This window comes from Mycteria americana, chromosome 9 (genome assembly GCF_035582795.1).
Source record: "Mycteria americana isolate JAX WOST 10 ecotype Jacksonville Zoo and Gardens chromosome 9, USCA_MyAme_1.0, whole genome shotgun sequence".
Classification (NCBI taxonomy): domain Eukaryota; kingdom Metazoa; phylum Chordata; class Aves; order Ciconiiformes; family Ciconiidae; genus Mycteria; species Mycteria americana.
In genome coordinates, this window is record NC_134373.1 from 15,899,830 (window position 1) to 15,922,708 (window position 22,879).

The 22,879-nt window shown below is 37.5% G+C and overlaps 1 protein-coding gene across 1 annotated transcript in view; it reads left to right on the forward strand.

Moving 5' to 3' along the window:
- Positions 1–22,879, forward strand: part of RAPH1 (Ras association (RalGDS/AF-6) and pleckstrin homology domains 1) — a 99,344-nt gene that overhangs the window by 37,199 nt on the left and 39,266 nt on the right. Inside the window, 3 exon segments of the mRNA XM_075511454.1 lie at positions 725–844; positions 4,360–4,465; positions 5,365–5,882. Coding sequence (XP_075367569.1) covers positions 725–844; positions 4,360–4,465; positions 5,365–5,882 — 744 coding nt within the window.

A 22,879-nucleotide genomic window follows, 5' to 3' on the forward strand; every position in this document is an offset into this window, starting at 1 on the left:
TGTTTAACAAAAGATTAATTTCCTTTGAGGTGATAACAGATAACCTTTGGAGAATGTTAAGTCTTTATCTTGGTCACTCAAATTTGTTGAATGAAGGAGGGTCTGATAGCTGTAATGGTAACTCTTTGCTTCCAGGGAGGAGTTTCTTTGTTGGGTAAAAATTGTGCAGTATCACTGAAGAGATCTGGACAGTGTCCAAGATTAAACTGTCTCATGGGATGTATTGCTGGCATTCTCTGTGGCCTGTTTAAGCATTTCTGTTTACAGATGTGTAGAGTCAGCTATTTGCAGTGCAGTGAGACTGCACTTCCTGTGGGTTGAATGGTGTTGCTTAACTGTGGTCAGCTGAATTCCTTGGACAAGAGTTGAATTTTTGTAATGTAAAGTCAATAGACTTTGCCAACAATAGCTGGCAATGAATGCACATGCAAGTTAGCATGAAATAATTTCTGATGGTGTATTAAATATTGTGGGCTCTGTTCTTCATCTTCTTCTGAGTGGTTCTGACAAAAGTGAGTTGCAAGAATGGCTTTGTAATTATCCATTGCAGCTTTCACACTAACTCTTTACTTGTGAGCAGGATAATAAACTGTGAGTGTATGCAGTTTTTATAAAGCTCATGGACAGACATGTGCCTTCAGAACACTTTTTCAGAAACTAGTAGTTGACACTAATTTTCTTAGACACTGATAACATTTGAGTATCAAACTTCTGTATTTTTCAGATGGAGCAATTATCAGATGAAGAACTTGACCATGGTGCAGAAGAAGATAGTGATAAGGAAGATCAGGATCTGGACAAGATGTTTGGGGCCTGGCTGGGGGAACTGGACAAACTCACACAGGTTAGGGAGGTTTCAATCATCTCACAGAATAATTCGTTGAAGTACTACATGTTTCTTTTCAGTTGGGTGCTAACTACTTAGCACTGCCACTTGCAGCAAGGTAGGCTGTAGCATTTGACCAGCTCACTACTCTTTAAAGTTTTCTAAATTGGCTTGTTTTCCCCATCTCAAAGTAGTTAAATTCATTTTTCACAAACTGCTAGTTGGACCTTTCCCAAAGGGTATGATTCCTTCTGACAACTATGGAATTGGTATTTTGTCCTCATGTATATAGAGAAACACTGACTTTAGCTGGCTAGAGGTAGGCTATATCTCCAAACATATGGTTGGACATTGTCCAGCTATGACAGCACTTATTTTTTGCACCTGAACAGCAATAAGGAACAAGAAATTGTGAATGTTGCCACTGATGAGATGGTAAGGTGCTGTGATACACGCTAGAGGACTCACCATTATTCCAGAGTATTCTTTGTGCATCAGAGAGGAAGCTGATAGGACATATTCTTTTGGGACTTCCTTCTTCCTAGAGCTTTTCCTTTCCTTCTCAAGCAGATCTTGCATTTTGCATGGTATGCCAGACTCCTGGGGTGATAGGCCATTTCTCTGTGACTGCCTGCTATGTTTTTTTCAGCCATGTGAGCTGGTCCTCCTGAATAACATGTTTTATCTTCTCCCTCTTTGTCACATAGACTTAAGCAAAGGTATGATACCTCAAGTTTCAGTGAGCTAGAGAAGAGGCAGCTTTTCTCATCTTCATCTTACCCAAAGGCTGAAGGAAAATTGAGCTAATCATGTGACAGCATTTCAAATTCAGGCTCATTTCTGTTATCTTCTGGTTAAATCTCTGCCTGCAAGATCTAAGTGGAGATAGCACTCTAGGGGAAAATTTTTTATTTTTTTTTTTTCCTGAACTTGTGCATGCAGGGCAATTCCTGCCTTTTGAGATGAATGGAAGACGGTATGAAATAAATCTGTATATCTTAATTCTTGTTTTTTCAACTTCTTATGAAGGATTTTAATGGTAAGTGGGAGCCGTTTTGAAGGCATGGGCTCTGTAAATTACTTCGAGTGAGGATCTTCACAGAGGAGCACAATGGGTAATTGGTTGTAGGCCTTTTGTTCTCTGCCCCTTTTTTTTTTTTTCAGGTATGAGCAGCCTAGAAATATAAGCATACTTTACTCAGGGCTTACAGCTACACTATTGATACACAGACTTTATGGTGGTGTCTCAATTTGTGTGCTGATCCATGCAAAATTCTTAAAACCTACTAACAGATAGTTAAGGGGAGGACCCATATTATTTGTTTCTCACTTTCATATTGCTGTACAAGGTAGTCTGCAACATAGCCTGACAGTTGCCCTTCTGTCTTCTGCGACTACTGAGAAATGACATTTCTTCCAAAACTTTGAATGACCTCATATGGTTTTGTATGAACCAGTTAATGCAGTTAGTTGTGTCTCAGTTGGAAAGTGATACAGTGTCTTGATGCAGCTGTCCCAATAAAGTCCCAATAAAGGGCGATGATTAGAGCTAATGAGCTCTAAAGTGCGTTCTCCTGTAGTCTCAGCACTTGTTGCTATTTATCAGCTGGACTCTAAGAGCAGTAGGAGAAAAGTTGTCCCTGAGTTCCTTGAACTTTAACTTTCTTTTTAGATTTCCTAAATGTTTATTTTGGGGGGATTGAAAGTAAGACCCAGATTCCTTTCCAGATGGAAGTGCTTTTTTAAAAGATTTGTAATTGTTAAGATGCCCATGAGATCATTTGAATTCACTTTGCCCTCTTTAACTGTTGGTCTAATAAAAGCATTATAAAATGTAGTCACAAAATTTGCAGCACATGTGAGCAGTGTTTGGCACTGATGCAGAGTGCATTAACAGTTATCCTGCTCTATGTTGCAGGTTAAATGAAGAAAATCTTAACTTTGTTTCTCATGATCATTCAGAACTAAGCTTTTGGTGCTGTTGCAGTTTTCAGCAGTTCTCCAAACTGCTAGTTTAGCATCATGATGTGTTATGGAGAATGTGCTCTGATGATAGCGAGAGCATGTCATATATGTTTCCAAGGATGTGAAATAACTGAATTATTATTAAATTCAATAAAACACATTTTAGGTGCTTTTAACCGGAATATGTTTGCTTTACAGAAAATCTTTTGTGGCAGTCTATGGGTTCAGTCTGAAGGAATGAGCCCTAACTTGCCTGTTCTGTCTCCAGTTTCACTGCTGTCTCTAGGGTTATAGTTGGGTTTTTTTTTTAATATATATATAGTTATTATTTTAATTTTTTTCAGCTATTCTGTGTGGGACAATATGTAAGCTCCATCAGAGGTACTAGAGGTGAGGTTTTTTCCATGTGATGGAAGACAGGGCTGCATCACTGGCTTCTCATTAAGTGATGATTGACTTCCTAATAAAGTGATTTTATTTTTTTTGAAGTTCAAGCCAAACTGAGCAGAGAAGGGAGTTCAGCAAAAATAAATACTAGGGGGAAAAGGTAGTGCATTTGATTTTTAACAAAGGCTTGAGTAAAAATGCAGAAAATGGAAATAAAAAGCTTAGGTGAGAAACTTTTTTTCTGTTAGAGCTAGAATATGCTTTTCTTTCAGACAAGCATATCTTCAGGAAAGCTTTATCAGTACAAGCATTGCTTAAATTCAAACCCTCTGCAGGCCTGTCAAGTCTCAGTGACAGCAAGAGCTAGATTCACCATGTAACACTTGTCACTCCAAGGGCAGCAGCTCCGGTGTGCCATGACTTGTCATGTATCTCTTGGGTCACCAGCTGGATTACAGTGCTCTATTCCTTGCTACTTACAAAAATGCTGGTATTTATTATAATATTATACCCGTATTAGCCTTCATAAGATAACAGTTCAGTGTACTGGGTTGAAAGTTGTCTTGTCTCTTTTTTTTTAACCTATATTAGTTTTTCTAAAAAAAATGTATCCTACATAAACTGGCTGGGGTTTGCTTTCACAATTTAACATTTTTCACAGGAAAGGCTTACTGAGAAAAATGTCTGAATTTAGCCAATTTAAAATCCCTTTTAATAAAATAGAATTCTTTATTGAATGCTTTTGTGTGCTTACACCATCATTGTGCTCATAAGCTAATGATGCATTTCTTAGAGAGAGTGCCACAGTCTGAATGTGTTGAGATACGTGTGCAATTTGCTGCAGAGAAGTTGTTATAGGTAAGCCAGCTGTCTGTGTTTCAAAATGAGCTAGTATGTAACACCACTTAAAATGCATTTGGAATATGCTTCTGTCCTTTTGATTCTAAAAATCCCAGAATGTTTTTAACATCTTTTCTCCATTAAATATCTGAAGGTAAATTTCTGTGATACGGTGATGTATGTTTTCAGTCTAAAGCCTGAAAAATATATTATTTTTTTTTTATATGCCAAGAGGTTTTGAAAAATTTCTCATAGAGAAAATTAATTTTCATTCATCTTGAAGATTTGCCTGTCCAGTTCCTTGTCAAACTTTATTCTGCCCTTTTTCTTGTCTTTTTCAGAGTTTGGATACAGACAAGCCTGTGGCACCAGTGAAGAGATCACCTCTCCGTCAGGAAACCAATCTTGCCAACTTCTCATATCGCTTCTCCATGTACAATTTGAATGGTTTGTTGAATTATTTACCCCCTCAAATATTAGTTTAGGAAAGAAACCTGTTCCAGCTATAAATGAGAACATTGTAAAATATAAGAGCATTTAAATACAATTCTAGCTGAAGTGAGAACATGTTTGCTGAAGTCATTGCTTTCTGATGGCACTGAATTTTGAGTATCCTAAAGCAGTATCTTTTACAGCACCTAGTATCTGAGAATTGTAGTCTAGTGTTTGTCCAGAAATACATGTTCTGGGATCTGGTCTCATGAAAGAATGAATTGATGTATATCTGTTAAATGGGAAGAAAGAGCATCTTGCTTCATGGAACAGGATGCAGGAATATAACTACAGAATTCTTTCACATTAAGCAAAAATCATGTTTTTCCTTGTCTTAAAATAGCTTCCCCTGGTTGTAATAAAAGAAGGCTTAATTTAAAGGCTTGAGTATGTATATAGCGTTTTGTGGGTTTTGGTTTGTTTCTTTTTTTTAAAAAGCAGTGTCACATACCTTGCATTGCTTTAGCAGAAAATGCTTAGCAAAACACCTACACTTTTTTGAACAGTTGAGGCATGATATTATACAAATGTATTTTTAGATTTTGTTCACGGGACAGCAGTTCAAACTTTTCAAATGTAATCTGAACATTCATAGATTTCTTCTGTCGGCAAATGTATTTAACCTAAATAGGTTAGGGGTTTTTTAATTGCTCTTAGACTGGTCAAGAAAGAGTAGTAGTGCAAATAAATTTCTGCTTAGCAGTGAGCAGAGATTTTGCAATACAGATGGGAAAAGAAAATACAGCTTCCTTTGCTCCCTTACCCTAACTGTTACATTTGATAACACAAAGTGAAGAGTTGCGCAGACAAATGAAGTAATTCTGTGCATACTGAAAACTGTTTGTTTGTTGCAGAAGCCCTGAATCAGGGGGAGACTGTGGATCTAGATGCCCTCATGGCTGATCTCTGTTCCATAGAGCAGGAGCTCAGCAGCATTGGGTCTCATTCAGCAAACAATGCTGCAGTGAAACGCCTTGCCACAGAATCCAAAGCTCAGAAACCACCTGCTAGCCGACCTTCTACTAAGCACAGCAGCATGAAAGGATTGTCCTCCTCATCTGGTAAGGTGACTAAGCCATCACATGCCAACGTATCTTTGGATGACATCACTGCACAGTTAGAGAAGGCCTCTTTGAGCATGGATGAGGCAGCCCAACAGTCTGTTGCAGAAGACACCAAACCAGTAGTTACTGCTCAGCACAGGAGGACAGCATCTGCTGGCACAGTCAGTGATGCTGAGGTGCGCTCAATCAGTAACTCCTCCCGTTCCAGCATAACCTCTGCAGCTTCCAGCATGGACTCCTTGGATATCGATAAGGTGACAAGACCTCAGGAACTGGACTTGACATCACAAGGGCAACCAATCACTGAGGTAGAGTGTAGTTAATTCAAGATTTTGGTTTCGTTTGGGGTTTTTTTTCCTTCAAACTCTCTTCTTTTTTTTATTTCTCCCCTCCTCCGATACTCCTAGCTAAACATCTTCAGTGCAGTGGGGTTGATTAAAGATTAAGATTGGTTTTGCATGGACTGCACATGCTGTGGCTACTTCTTTCCCTGTTTTTGTTTCTGTCTGCAAGGAATTTTTTTAAAGAATGTGTACTACTTTTTTTTTTCCTTTTAAGGGCTTTCCCCATCTGTTCCTCCTCCTAAGCCAGTCATGGATTTTAATGTTTTATAGCTAATGTTTTTATTCTAAGTAAATCTCAATATATTGCTTTTAATTTAAATCTGAGGGGTGCACAGCTGTGGAATAAAGAAAGTACAACTGACAAGACTACATTCCTGTTACAGTACACATAATACCTGAAACACATGGAGCAATTTATGAGTGCCTATCTGGAGCTATACTATACCAGTAATTTGCTGCTACTTAATATTCTTGTTTAATGTACGACAGGGAGAACTCTTTGAAGCAATGCACAACACAGAAAAACAACTGGGCTGGGATACAGCAATAGCGGATGTTCATTTGGGATTTTGGTGTCTTGGCATTACTTAATCAGAGAGGCAACTTTTCCATAAAAACACAGCCAGTATGTGGAACATTGAAAGTGCTAGTGACTTGTGTGAGGAAATGGGGAAAATGTTCCAATGAATTTAGAGAACTTAAACTAGAAGCTGTCTCGTAGAAATATTTTCTGAAACAGAAATCTGGCCTGTTCAAAAGTCAGTTGTACTAATATGCATGTTCTTTTTTATGGGAGAAAACTGGAACAAGCTGAGTTTATTCTAATCAATAATTAACACTAATTTGAATGAGCTGTGCTGAAAGCATGCCTCTACCCATCTGCAGCAAAAGTTCATCTGATGTAAAGAGTGAATGATGCAGGCTTGTCAGTCTAATGATCAACTCATCAAGGTCACATTTAGATTCAAATCTTTATTTGAAATGGTGAGAAATGAATGAGTGACAGTTTAGGTAAACTTTCTTTTTGTATAAGAAGTTGGTGTTCAGTATGTTTTTATTGGAGATTTGTATTGAGTGAAGCAAAACAGAGGTAGATAGAAACGTGTCCTTTTCTCTTTGGAAAGTTAAAATGCAAACCTTTGCGTTATTGCTGTAGGCCTAAGTGTTGGAGCCAGCCTGTGACAATCATTGATTATATTGTTGTTTGTTTGTCAATCATTTTCTTTCTGTGGTATGACAAGGCTTGGTTTTGGTTTTTGGATCCCTGACTGTTATTCATGCTGATACCTTCTTTTTTGTTTTGTTTTTACTTAGAAAGTTCAGCAGTATTGCATTTTTGTTTCTCCTCAGGCTGGAGAGATGATTTACTTGAATTAATTGCTTCTGTAACTTGCATAGCACAAGAAAAACTTGAATTTTGCATTTCTTAATTTTTAAAAATGCAGAATGTTTTCTGCAGTTGATTTTGCAGGTCTCCCTCTAGATCTCAGCCTCTCTTACTTCAGGAGCGATGCACTTGAGACATCAGTAAGATTGCCCTTCTTGTCTCCCAGATTTTTCAATTCTTCACATGGCATGTGTAATCAACAAACCACCTGCTGCACATAAGTAACTTGATGTTGGTGAATCAAGAGACAGAGGTCAAGCAGTTGCTTTGTCTTCACAGGAAGCTAATCTATATTGCTGCAAGTGTTGCAGTTGCTTTCTCAGTTGTTTTCTGAGCTCTTAGCCACTAACTGCAAGGCTCAAAATTAGCCCCAAAAGCTTTTCTCACAAAGACATGCAAGAGCTGCCTTTGTAAACCTGGTGATTACTTCTCATAAGAATGTGGCTATTGTTTCTCTGCCCAGATAAGTTGATAAGAATGATTCCTTTGAAGGAGGTAACCAGAAGCGTTGGTAATTTGAGAGCCAAATTCTGCTCTCCTCTTGAGAGCAGAAACCTCTATGCTCATTAACAGTGCTGCTTTGTTTTTACTCTATCTGTTCTTTTTAATTTCAGTAGCCTGAGGAAGGTGTTCAACTCTGAGACATTTTCCCCAGGTTTACAGAATTGGTATTCAGCTATTCAGTATTGAAACTGCTATGTGATGGGATAGGACTTTTTACTGTGAAGCAACTTTTTTCTTCTCGTCACTGGTGAATGGAAAAGGGGAAAATCACATTTGTTTGGAGTTCGTGACAGATTCTGTGGTGGTGGTTTTTAAATGAAATTCACCTTATAAATGGGCAGAAACCCAAGGATTCTTTGGTAGAATCATTGGGTATCAACAAAGGAGTTTATTTCCGTTTTCATTCATTTAGTGCCTGAAAACTACTGTTTTAGGGGTTTTTTAATCTTCATGACTAGGTTGTGAACCAAAACACCTTTTCCTAGTAGGGCTGAATTCTACCCTCCCACCCACACAGTTGACTCAATGGAGGACATCCCTCTGAGGAAGTAGCCTTTGAAGAAGACCTAGTGCCCATGTAGGAAAAAAACAAACAAACAAACCGTTTTTTATGGAGAAAGTGGGAGATGCTATTAATTCCTGGCCATAGCAGATCTGTTTTGAGATTTGTTATTCTCACATAGTGCTTTAAGTTAGCTCTTTTCTTTTTGCCTGTCTTCCTTGAGACTGTGTGTAGTTGAGCTGACCTTTAAAATTTTTCTTTGCTGCTATGGCTCTTATGAAAGAGGTCAGTGACTTGGCAGCTCTGCCCTTTTGACTGATCCTTTCTGTCCTCTCCAGGCGGTATAGGGACTTTAAAGAGTCATCCTTTCTTCCGCAACTTAATGTTGTGGTCTTCCTCTTGTGATTCTAATAAAACTAAGTAAAATGGAAGACTGTTTTGGTAGGAGGAAATGCTTGTCTGAAAAAGGAAATTAAGCTTTGCAGTTATTAACTTCAGTGTTCTATCTTAAAAATAATTCTGCTGTGCATTTAAGAGCTCTCTGACTTGGAAATGTAGGGGAATCCTGTAAAAGAATGGGCATGCACTGGTCCACTTGAAGGTATGTATAGTCTGATGTACTTTCTGACTGATAATAGTGACAAATGCTATGGAAGGAGGCTGCAATTCCACAGCCACCAAAAATGGGAGGATATGGCTTCTCTTTCCTCTCTTCCTTCCTTCCTCAAAGCTATTATTTACACTGTCTCATCTCCTCCGTTCTCCCAGCTTTGGCACTTACTGCTACTTAACACACCAGAACTTACCACTTTTATTCTGGGGCTCATTCTTTGTGATTTGGGTGAATTGCATAGGCTCAGAGGGGTCTGATGTGTGTTGATACACAGTAGGGGGATTGTAGCCAAGAATTGGAGGCTGAAAGGGAGAGCAGGAATACATTCGTTGATGGTAAAGGATTATTCAGGTCTTTTTGTCTGAGCTATTGGACAGGCACCTTAGTGTCTTTGTCTTCCTCCTAGCAGTCTGTGCTGTACGAACTTCCTGGGGTTGAAGATAGATCAGCATCATGACAGATAACTCTCGGTGGTCATATTGGCCAGGACCATCCTTGTTGTTCTCATTCTGAATTTGTCTCTATGCCACTTTCAGGATAGTTGAATGGAATTCCCTGGTTTGTCTAAAATCATGGTTTTATTAGTTGTCATCACGATTTGTTTAATTTTCTCCCTTTCATAACAATCCTTAACACTGTGTCTTTGGACGCTGTGAACATTAATGTCTTCAGATACTATTGCTTTGTAGTCTCGATCTTGTCTTGGTGGTACTAAGTGTTGTCTGTCTGCACTTAACGTTCTTGTTTTCAGTCTCCTCTAAGCATTGTTGAATAAGAAAAGTTGTTTCCACTCTAACCCCCTGTAATTTTTGCTAAATTGAAATTTGTCTTTCACAAAATTATTTCCCAAATCCTTGCTTGAACAGTATTCTTCCTTAAATTGTTAGGTTACATTTTGTCTTCCGTGCTTTTAGTTGTGTAATGAGTGGCATACACTTTAAATCTTGGTTTCTGTGTGTAGGATACTTTACTTGAATGTAGACCAAATGAGTGATGTAATAGCATGAGTTAAAGGTAGGGGAAGTGATGACTATATGACTAACTTGTCCCCTCCACCCACCCGTATTATCTTTTTCCTTCTTCCTTCAGTCTGTCTGCCACCAACAAATTGTCTCTATTTTCAGTGAGCTGTGCTAGAGCAATAGGAGAAGTAGTGGGGAAAGAATAGAGAACTGTGTTGACCATGCTCTTGTAGCTAGTTATGTCTGATCAGTGAAAGGGTCCATTCATGGACAGTCATTGTTACTGCCCTGTATATACTCAGTGACAAGGTTGCAGATAAGTTTGAAGTCTGCCATCTGGTCTGGCACAGTACGGCATCACCCCCCCTCCCTCCTACACGATGGGGTTCTTTACGTCTGCAACCCAGTTTGCACAGCTGAGAGATTCTGACTTACATACGAAGATAATGCGTAATTTAGCAGTTGGTAATGCTACATGATTTGGGTTGGGGTGTTGTTTTTGGTTTTTGTTTTTGTTTTGTTTTAGCTTTTAGTTAAATTCATTGTAGTTTTAGACTTGATGTATAAGAGGTGAAAATCATGACAGGGGACTGCCAGTGCATTAGAACTACAGGTTCTTTACTTCACTTGGCAGAGAAGGTGGCATTATAGAGTAAACGTTAACATTTCTTTTGGGGAAAACAAGGGAGCTTTGGGGGCATGACAGTAATAGTTGTAATGTAAGCTCAGCACACATATAGACAAATCTGTATTGGCTAATAACTCCTGTGGGTTAAAGTGGAAAACTTGAAATGGGTGTAAGGACAGACAAAGTTTGTGTTCCATAGCAATTTTGCCTTGGTTCTTGTATGGACATCTTGTCACTGAAACAATACTTGCTACACCCTGATATAATGCAGAAGCTTTTCTATCCATTAAAGGTTATCGTAGGTCATGTTTTATGTGTGATTACTAAATGTTACATTGTATGAAAATGCAGTTAACTGTTTCTGTATGCAGAGAAATCAACCCATAGTATGTATGGTCTTTGGTAGGCTACAGTGTCTTAAAATAGAGTTGGATTGTTGAACCTCACATATTATTTGTAGGTGATTTAAAGAACAGTTGTGATCTTTTTTAGCTCCTGGAGAAATAGAGCGTTATTGGATCTTGTGTTTTGGGAGCTTAAGGTTTGAGTAGTTTTCCTTATGTTCCATGTTTTGTGTGGTTAGCAGATGCGAAGGATGTTAGTCTCCAATTTGTGAGAGGAGTCACAGATATGCAGCAAACAAGGCATGACAGACATTTGTTTTGTGTTTCTTCTAAAGACTCTTAAAAAAAAATTAAATTAATTTCATTTTCTGTCATTTCTATTACAAAACCAGTCCTTAGTTTTGTACGCAAAGTGTATTCTGGAGTGTTTCCAGTTATCCTTTTCCTAAGCTGAAAACAGTCAATGGAAAGACTTAATTTGAAACACAATTAGACCATCTCTTCCTCTTTCTTTTTTTCCAATGATTAGTCACGAAGTGTTTTTTAATAAGTCAACAGTAAAGGAAAATTGTGCATATCTATCACCTTGAAGCATTACTTTGGCTTCCAATTTTGTTGGCATAAGAAACATGTAAAATGACTCTTCACTTGCCAGATTTTTGGAGGCTTTCAAAACTTCCTCCGAGATAAACATATCAGTTTATGAAATATAAACAATACTTATGTATCTTGGTAATCAAATGTGCTTGTCTATTCATGAAGTTTATGCATGAGGGTAAAACAGTTTTCATCATATGATGCACTAGGACCCAAAGATTACTAATACACTCTTCCCAATGCCTGCAAAACTAGGACCTAAATGGTTTTTTTACATTATACTTATGGAATCTGCAAAGCAAATGATGGGAAGGGTTTTGGGTTTTTTTTTTCAGAATTTTGAATTGGAATCCAAGGGAGACATTCTAAAAGTTTAAATTACTGCACGTGCAGGGAATGGTACGTATTAAAAATTGGGGTATATAGATTTAAAATACGTGAAAGGGAAATGAGAACCTAAATATTATCTTTGTAATAAATCTTGATTTGTGGTAAATCTTGATTCTCCAGTCAGTGTATCAGGCTTAATTCATAGCCATGAATTTAAAATTTACCCTGTAACTTTTTTCCACATAGGACGTCACTAATTAAAGTATAGCAGGAACCATAAAGCATGTAAGAATATATTTATCTTATGAGATTGCCTGTCAGCTTTGCTGCACACTGATGAATAAGCTTAAAAGTTCCCTCCCTGGAAGGAACAGGAAGATGGACAGTATGATACATGTCTTGTTTGACACAGCTGGCTGGCAAAGCTGGTATCAACTCAAAAATTACAGTTATGGTATATTTTGTTACCTTAAGTATGAACACTAAAGGCATTGTCTATGCCTAAATGCTGTTCTTCTGGTCGTTCCGTGATGTTGGAGTCTTTTGTGGACGAGCAACTGAATGACTCGAACTTTGCTGTCCCAAATGCATTTATCTGCAGTTAAAACTGCTTCTTCAGAAACCTTCCTGGCAGCCCCTTGCATGTGGCAGTAGTGAGATGACTGTCTCCAGCAAAGTCATACTATATCAGTTAGAATTTGCCTGCGGTGTGCTTGGCCTTCCTTCCATTGTGTTCTTCTGGAGATACCAAACACTTGATGGTTTCTATTATCCAGCTGTTCTGACTTTTTAAGATGAAGGTACACAGTTCAAAGTTCATCAGCCTTCACTTTCCAGTTGCAGTAGGCTCTTGCCTATTACAAGAAAAGAATGTGAGCTGGTGGCAGTGGTAGTCAGCTGAGCTGGTAGCCTCTTAAAATGGTTAGACTTCTGTGTGTGTATGTACATGTGCTGTTTTGATTAGTAATGCTAACAGTAGAACAGCTGCTGTTGCTGATGGAAGCTGTCTGCAGTCCAGTGACCTTTTTGCTTCCTCTCCTGCCTCTTTACATGCATTGATTAGAGAAGTTGCTATCACAGACTTCATCCGTTGTAGAAGACAGTTTGAATTGGGTAATATGTAATTTTTGTAATGTATGTAATATTGTAAAGTATGTAAAAAAAAAAAAAAAAAAAAAAAAAAAAAAGTAAAATTACATATTAAAAATATGTAATAAAACTGTGTAAATAACCACATTTTAAAGTAAATCTCACTGTGTTCATGCTGGTTCCACAGGACTTTAGACAAATACTTCTGTTTATGATAGGATTTATTGAGAAAAAATTATATTGTTGATACAGACAAGCTAAGAAAATGGTTGCTCAGAGGTCGGAACTCTTACTAGATTCATCTGCAAGAGACAAAATACCATAGATCGATGACCAAGTCAACCTAGGCAACGTACCTCTCGGAAGAAGCAGTCTTGGACCAAGCCGCTAGACCTGAGTTGAGAAATGAGAATTCTTGCCTTATGATGCTACCAGATTTTGTCAAAAGCACTGCAGGGAGTTGTATGCTTTGGTTGCAGTTTCCAGTGAAGATACCACTCTGCAAGTTGTGATTAATTAATGGAGCTTTTAAAACAGCCAATTCCTTTGTAGATACACCAGTCCACTTAAAACCAAGACAAATTCCTTTACTTTTTCTGCAACATCTAATTAGATTAGGGAAGAGAAATACTACATCTGTAGGAAATTACCAACAGATTACTTGTTTGTCCTTACTTCAGGTTGCCAAAAATCAAATTTGGAACAGATGACAAAAATTAAGAACACAGCAGCTGATTGTGGAACATTAAACTCTTAAGAGGAGAAAATAATTTACGCAGTTTTCTTCAGTTGCATGTACTTCTAACTTACAGGATGAAGACTAGGGTTTGTCAGGTTTGTAAAGGAGTTTGAACCCAAAAAAAGAGACTTCATATTCTGAAGAAGCAACTGAGAACTGGCCTTTTAGCTGTGTCAGTTTTGCACATGCTGGTTAGTGTTTAGTCTGTTATAATATAATAAAAGTTGTCTGCGAATACAAAGAAAAGTCTTTTAGTTAACCAAATTTACAGCCTTGGTTACAGTTTCCTGTGTTGGACATTTACTAGTCTCATGTTTGTAAAAGTTATTCAAGATTTTAGACCAGCCACATCAGTGGTTTGCTTTATAAATGCAGGTTTAATTTTTTTCATATGGCTTATCTGCTTTTAACCAAAAGGGCAGATTTGTGACTTAACGCCCCAGCTGTGTATGCCTGTTCTCTTCTAGTGATTGATCTTTGGATGATTTTATGTCTACAGTCATTTTTTTAGGACTGATTCTTCATAGTTTAGAAGTAAACAGACATATAAGCAAATGTTACTTAATACAGTTACTACTTAGTGTAAAAGGCACCAGATTCAAACAAAACCAATTAAAGCTATGTGTACTTTTATTCCTTAGGTTTCTTAGCTGCTTTGATGTCTTGTTTTCTGTGCTGCAGGTAGAGCCCTTCACAGGATGAAGTATCTGGTATTCTTTCTCTAACTGATGCATTTACACATGATTTAGTCTTACCTAAAGTTTAGGGGTTTATTTTCCTTCTTTCTTTCAGTCTTCCACTTAATGCATCTCTCTTTGGACAGATCAGACAACCATTTTCTGTGAAATTATACTCCATCTTATTTATTTTTTCCTGTTATGTTTTTTTTATTTTGGGAAAATTTCACTGCTTGAAACCTCCTCCCTGCAGACAAACTTTATTTGGGATTTCATGTTTGGTTTATGCTAATTTAGGTCCATGCTACTGCTGAATTGGACAGTCTTGCCCCATCTTGTATTGGCACTAGTGTTTGTGCAGCTGCCTAGTGATTTGGATCAGCTTGTGGTCTCCCTGAAAAATAATCCTTCTGAATTAGTTGTTCATTGATCCACTGGACTGCATGGTCAAAATCACTGCTGTCCACACAAAAAGAGATGTGAGAGCACATGGTTGGGGGAAGGTCAGGGCTGCCTCTTTCTTGTGGCAGTTTAGTTTTAAGTTTCTTAAAACCAGTAGTGAAATATCTTGAACTGAAATGTTTACTAGCTTTTGCGATCCTTTCTGTCCTGCTATGTCTCAAGCAACTTGTGTTCGACAGGGAAGCGTCACAACCTGACCTGGGAGGTGCATGGCCTAGCAAATAGTGGACACGGTGCAGCAGTTTCTTAATTTGAAATGTCCACAGACATGTTTCTTAAGTTGCAGCAAAGTTCAGTAGGTTTAGACTGTAACTGCCAGAACTGGCATGAATTTATAAGTGCCCCTAGTAGTTAAGAAATACTTGCTGTAAATTTATTTTTATATATATATATTTTAGTCCTGTTGTTTTTAAAGCTGTGAAGTTGAACACTTAGAGTTAGGAAGTTCCAGTTGCCTGCAGTGAAGTGGAGTTGCATGAGTTCCAGGAGGAGGGTTGGCCACTTGGGAGCACGGAGTAATAGCTCCACACTCACTTCCCGTGTCTGGCTCCAACATGCTCTGCGGCAGCCAGCCATTGCAATTTCAAGAAGGCTGCTGTACTCTTCCACCATGGACCCAAGCATTCTCAAACTTGGCCAATCTTTTGTTCAGGCCTAGTAGTGTGCAGTCCAGTTGAAGGGCTGGGCAGTGCTCTGTGAGAGGATGCAGCCTTGAATTTTTTTTAATTGTGATGCTCCAGACTTCACTGAGACGTTGACTACAATTTTAATTCTAAAGGCTTATGCTTAGACAAATTTGGGTAACTTCCCATGGGACAGCACAAAGCAAGCCTTTGAGGATGCCCCTGCCAGTAATCTATTTCATGGTCAGACGTGCAGAGGTCTTTAAAAACATCTATATTTTAAATGAGATGCACCTTCCTTTCCTCTCTTGGAAATACTTCGTCTCATGTAAATGACTAGTAATCATCCTATAACAGTAACCCATCATGGAAAATTTCTGTCTTAGTGGTTATGGCTTGGCAAAATATTTATGAGCACCTGAAAACACATCTTTGTATGTGGAAGTATCAGGCAGCTCCGTTATCTAATGCTGCTGCTCCAGTTTCTAAGTGTCTTTTTTCCTTTTCCGAGGTTTTGAGAAGAATAAACTGTAACCCCTTTTGCATCTGTCAAACCTTAACTGTGTAACTCAGTTACCAAAATTACCATGCCTGGAACAAATACTTCTGTATCTTTGAAGGAAAAGGAGCAAGCGTTGGATGACACACTGGAAATCTCAGGCACTCTGCTTTTTAGTAGCATAATTCAATTCAGTTTTGGTCCCTTAACAACTTCACACTAAGAAGCTTGTCACTACCATGAACATTTTGTCCTGAGCCACAAATGTATGTGTGTCTTTCCCCCCACCGCCCCCTTCCCTTCTTGAAGATTATGGAAATACAGAAATACTTCCTCTTCATTTCTTTTTAAATGAATTATAGTATGAGGGTGCTCAGAGATCTAAAATAGTAAGACCAACTAGAAATAAGACAAATCTCTACTAAATGGACATTCTTCTTATATGTACTTAGTAATTGTCACCAGAGCGTTTTATGTTATTTACTGGTGCGGATGAACTGACATGGGAAGCAGATAAGCTTGTGTAAAGTGACAGTATGGTTTTTTCTGTTTGTAGTGTTTAGAGAATTTAACTCTCAGTTGTTGGCTTAGTGAGCAAGTGGTTGTGTAAAGAGAATGTTACCTTGGGTTTATTTTCTGATTTGTTTCAACAGAGGTAGAAAAAGTGTGTTGTGTGTGCCTGCAGATGTTTTACTGCAGTGCTTTTATCTGAGATTATTGAGTGTTTCCTCTCTTACTGTGGTCAAAAACATAACTTGTATCCTATCTCCTTCTGCCTTGCTATAGGAGAGAGCCTGAATCTCCTCTTGTCTTCAAGTCATTGATCATTTCTCTGTAAGAAATTTGGATGAGGGACACTGCAACTTCTTAATCTAGTTTTGTTTCCTTTGCTTAAGTTCATTGTCATCACTGCTTCTTTCTTCCCTCTTCTGAGCAATAATAAAGCCTTTCTTTCTCCTCCCACCCTTTCCTTTTTTCCCCTTTTGCATCCTTCCCTCCCCATTTTCCTACATTTTTACTGTTTCTATGGGATATTCCATCGGTCAGTCCAAGCATCCCATTAACTTTCCAGACGAGGAAGCTAAAATGACTCCTTTAAGTTATTATGACATGTTTATATGGCTTCTGTTTATGTCAATGGTTGTGTCAATTTTCCTGCAACAGAAAAATCACATTAATGACTTGACTTTAATTCATTAGTACCCCAACAGTGCAGTAAGGTAACCACATATATCATTACAGTCAAGCTTTTTAGTCTTAAGTTGATCATTGCCTATTTTCTGGTTATTAATTGGGCAAGGCTACTTAAAATGCACTTAACATTTTTTCTGAAGCATGATTGCTCTTGGCAGTCATAGAATCATAGAATAGAATCATAGAATCATTTAGGCTGGAAAAGACCTTTAAGATCATCAAGTCCAACCATAACCTAACACTGCCAAGTCCACCACTAAACTATGTCCCTAAGCACCACATCTGTGCATCTTTTAAATACCCCCAGGGATGGCGACTCAACCACTTCCCTGGGCAGCCTGTTCCAATGCTTGACAGCCCTTCTGGTGAAGAAATTTTTCCTAATATCCAACCTAAACCTCCCCTGGCACAACTTGAGGCCATTTCCTCTTGTCCTATTCCTTGTTACTTGGGAGAAGAGGCAGACACCCACCTCACTACAACCTCCTTTCAGGTAGTTGTAGAGAGTGATAAGGTTTCCCCCTCAGCACCTTTATATCCAGGCTAAACAACCCCCATTGCAAAGGAAAGCAGAAAATAGATTTATTTCTTTTTTTTTTTTTCTTAATGAGATGTTCATCATTTTGTATTGTGTGCTCTTATACATTCCATATGAATACATAATCTCAAAGAGCAAAGAAAAAATCAGTTCTCCTTTCCCATCTTTGTCCCCTTTTGGGTTACAAAAAAAAGAAAAGACAAAAATTACAAAAATTGTGTTTAAACTGTTCTTAATTCCTGAGTTCTGTTTTGAAAATAGTGGATTCTAATTCTCTAAGCTGGAGTCTAAAGAATTCAACATACTGATGTAGCTGAAATGCAAGCTGTAGTAGTTATCTTTTCAACAAAGTTTTGTAAGCATATTGCTCTCTATTGGACACTGCTTACTCGATTTCCCTCATTTTAGTTTGTTTCTTAGGGACAGAAGGAGGTTTTTAAAAATTTTTGTAGTGTTTCTCAACTGTCATATTAAATCCGAAATAGTGGCACAAGAGTGCCACCAGCTGGTTTCATTAGATGTGTGTTAATGTTAAATTGTTAAAGAGTTTTGCAAGAAATGCGGCAAGATATTTATGTACACAAGTCCTCAGTGTCTTGTCATTGTCTTTTTTTTTTTTTTTTAATGTACTGAGAGAAGTTATTCTGTTGTGCATATCTGGAGTGAATGATGTCTTTGAACCTACAGATAATATTTAACCAGAAAGGAGTTTTTCTATTTAACATATTTAAGGCACTAGAACAATAAGATAAAATACTTTAGAAAGTTGCCAGGTCATCTTTTTCTTACACTTTCCACCCAGTTTTTGTTCATTATTTGTAAATTGACAGTGTAAAGAACATATTTGGCACCTTTCATACTGTATTGTCCTGTTTTTAAACCCTGCGTGTGTGTATTCTGAGCCCTTACCTTAAAATCAGAGGAATTAGATACAACTCTGCCTCTTAACAATGAGATTGGATCTTTCTAAATTTGTCCCACTTACTTCTGTGCTAAGTGATAATCAGGTGTGTAACAAGAAAATGGATCAGTGTTTGATATGAATGTGATTGTCAAGGTTTTGCAAAAATGTGCAAGTAGAATTGAAAAAATGAGGCAATGTGTAGAGCATGTTACCTGTGAACTGATGGCCTGCTGCAGTTGCAAGATGGGCTGCACAGCCTGCATTCTTCAGAACCTAGCTTGACAGCTCAGTTTGTCAGCTCTTCTAAAAGGGTCTTTACTTCTTAAAATCCACCTGTCAGTTACTGTCTGCAAAAAAGTAATGCTCAGTAATTCAGTGTTAGTTTAGAAATAATTTCAGGGGGTTTTTGTTTGGTTTTGATTTTTTTTTTTTTTTTGAAACTGGCTTTCATCGTAAGATCTCAGAACCTCAAGAATTAAAACAACCCACTGAACTTTTCACAAAGGAACCGGCAAGGATAATAGGGGAGAAGATCTTGAGCTTTTGGCCATGTAGAGGATTACTTGTTTAGTATAATGCAACCAATTATATTCTGAAAATCTGAAAGGTATTTTCATTTTCCTGGTAGTCCATCTGTTTTATGTTTAGCAAACGTGTTTTGTACATGTAGGGTAGGTGATGGATATAAAAATGTTTCAGCATTGAAAAAACTTTCTGACATAAGCAGCTACTTTGTATTTAAGAGGAGTAGTGTGTTGAGTTCTCTGAAAACACTGTGAAATGCAGTATTCAACAGCTGGTCCATGAACTTCTGGTATTTAGGCCTGAAGATAATGGATGTTACATTCCTGTCTTCAAAGAAAGGATATAGGAAATACTTGACGTTCAAAACATAATTTGGAACAAGACTATATTCCATGTTTTTATAAACATCAAGGCTAGCTGTCTTTGCGAATGAACTACACATGAAAATTATTTAAAATTTTTTGTCCTAACAGCATCTAGAACTTTTAAATATTAATGTTAATTTTACTCACATCTAGTTCTATGTTGTGATTATCCATACCAGCTAAAGTTCCTTATGGAGACATTAGTAGGCGTATTTATAAGCTGTTTTGTTAGTTCTGATATTTTGATCATCATACCCCATTTTTTAATGTAAAAATGTTTCTGTACTTTATAGTTTTGTGCACAGCTGTTTTATCATCCCTTGAGAAAAGTATACATTTTATTTTATAGAACATTAATGTTCTAATCAGCATATCTTTTCTAGTATTTTGAGGATATTATTACTGTTTTTAACATCTACAGTTTTCAGTGTGACTTGGAATAATTGCTGCTGGGAGTTACGGTAGAAAACAGTCATCATTGCAATGTCTGCTTATACGTCTTGTATAAAATGAGTTAAAAACATAGTTTTCCTATTTTTTGATTTCTTTTCACTATTTTTTCTCTATCCAGATCTTTTGAAGTAAATTGAGTTTCTGAAACTTAGTTCAAAGTCTGTTCTATGTTATGAGGAAGCACTAAACATAATAGTTTTTTATGTATTGTGTAAAAATTGTCCCCAGAAGAAGTGATTTTTGGCACAAAAACAAGTTGCAAGCATATTCAATACCTGATGGTAGGCTTCATATTCCCTCTTTTTAGGGAAGGAAGAGTATCTTCTGAAGATAATAAAGAAACAAATCCAGTGAGGTTCAGCCTCCAGCACAGCTAGTGTTATTGCCTGTCCAGTGTTACTGTTGTAAACTCTTGTAGAACAGTTTATATCGACAGATTCTTCACTTAAACAGTTTCTGTGGAAGTGCAAATTACACAATTTGATGACGTGACAAGAAGGAAAATTTCTTACTGCCTCTTAAGAAACCTCTTACAGCCCTATCACATTTCCCTTCCTGGATGCTCACCAGGCTATGGTATTTTGAGTTCTGCCTGAGCAGTGGTGTTCTTAGATTAACTGGGAATCCTAAGTGGAGTCTGGCTCTGTATTCATCATTTAAAATATCAAAGTATAAGTGTTGGTTTTAAAATTCTATTGACAGAGTGGTTTTATAGATCCCCTTTTAGTAGAAAATTTTAATATCTGCTAATGCCTATTAAGTGAATTTTTACTACGTATAGTGGAAATAACTTTGGGAAGTTTTTTCATTTGCACTGCATTTGCATTAGTCATTTTATACAAAAACGTATGAAAAGGTATGGCTGTAACTGATGGATGGATTTTGAGAAAGCTATCCTATACATGAAAATACAGCCTTAAAAAACCTTCTAGTAGAAGTAAAGAATTATAGCTAGCATTGGACTGTGCACACATTATATAGGTCTTTGACTCAGTGTTATTCATATAGAACAAGCTTCACTGCGTGTTTTAGTGAATGCAGCAATTAAATAGACTTCCAACACTGTTACAACCTAGCTCTTATATAACTTCATGCTTAGTATAAAGAACAGCACGTTTTTGCCTTCTCTGAAGCTTTTGTCAAATTTTTATGCTTTCATGATGTTTCAAACTACTTTTACCTTTCAAGGATATTTTAATATTCTGGTTGCATGACAATGTTAAAAAGATTTTAAAATTAAAATACCCATTATGAGAAATGATGGCCTTGTACTGTGGAAGCAGTCAGCTTACTGCAACAGGATAGAAAAATGCATGTCGGGGGGGGGGTGGGGAGGATGGGACATAATACTTTGTGTAATTGGAATTATTTTTATATCCTAAATGAACCTAAGATGATGCACTGAGGGAGAGACTTCTTTGCTGCCAGGGCATGAGTTCTAATTTTTGCGATGGGAGCAGGTGGAAGGAGAACAGATGCTTTTCATGGTGGAAGACTAGAAATGCCTACCTAGGAGTAAATAATGTTTTGTCTTTGTTTTCCTAGATTTCATGGGTGTTACTTTTAGTCTGGGAAAGTACTTGGGGCAGAAAAGTAGGTTAATTTATTTGGAAAGATCAGGCATTTGCATTGTCAGAGCTTTGGTCTATATTTGAACTCCAGAAGTAGAGAGGAAGAGTGGGCTATTTAGATCCTCTGTGTGGTCCAATGTGATTGTAGTATCTTAAGAAAAAATAAGAAAAGATTTATGTTCTCCTGAACAATGGAATATTCCTAGGAGCCTATTAAGGGGCAACATCTATTCACCTGAAAGCTTGATGTTTGAGCTGAAGTCTCTCCTTTGAAATAGATTAAATGCTTTAAAACTGTGGATTGTGAAACAGTAACATGTTCTAAAATGAAACTCAATTTTTTTCTTCTCTAATGGCTTGTGCATGTCAAATATTTAAAAAATGTTATGTGCACATAGTTGTTGTTTAGCCAAGCTATAATTCCTGGAACTTGGGCTTTCCTGTTGCTTTGCTACTTCTGCTCATTCTAACTTTTGGGTATCTGGCAGTACTGCAGAAACTTTTGGGTATCTGGCAGTACTGCAGAATGTGTTATGCAGTAGGAAGGAGCCATGCACAAAAGGTGTCTGGCAAAGAGCTGTTGCCTTACTATTTCTAGACATGCCTCTCCGCTGAAATTCACATAGGTAGTTGTCCTCACACTGTTAGTTCACATTTTACTGGCCAACACCTGTCGCATGAAATACCATCATTCTTGATTTCCAGAATAATTTTCCTGTGCTTATCTGTTTTCATATTTATCTGCAGGTCTGGAAAGCAGTATTAGCAAAGTCCCCAGTGGTTATTATTTTGTAAGAAATATATGGCATTCCCATTTCTAGATACAATAAAAGTACCGTAGTGGAGAAAAGTTCCACTGTAGTTAAATGCAAGATAGCAACAGCCAAAATGACCAATGATAGGAAGAAGATTAAACGATCTGCCTTGAGCTTCTCTGTAGGAGAAATATTCTCCAGCAAATAGTGTTTCCTTTAAGGAGAGATTCAGTATCTCCTCTTTATTCTGACACTATTGTTGACTGATAGGCTAAGGAGAGAAGGTGGCTAAACCCTAAGGAAGAGGCTACAAACGGACATTGTAATGTTCTTTCTACTGCAGTGCTCCATTCACCAAGAAAGTGATCCATATTAATTGTAGTCCATGATGTCTGACAAGAACCCTATCAAGAAGCTCTTTAAAAGAATTTCCTTGAACTTGTCTTTGGATTTTTATGTATGTTTTTGAGGTTTGGATTGAGCCAACCAATTTATTCCAGAAGTTCTGTAGTAATACATTGTAATGAGACCATTCTAAACTGACTTTGTGTGAAGTTAGAGCTTCTGTGTAGGAAAAGATACAATTCGGAGTAAAAGTGCACCTAGCAGGAATCATAAAAAGAGGATCAGTCTACCTTCAAGTTAAGCCCAGCAATGTTAGCATCGCCTCAGGCTTGTTCAGGCTGAGTAAATGAACTGC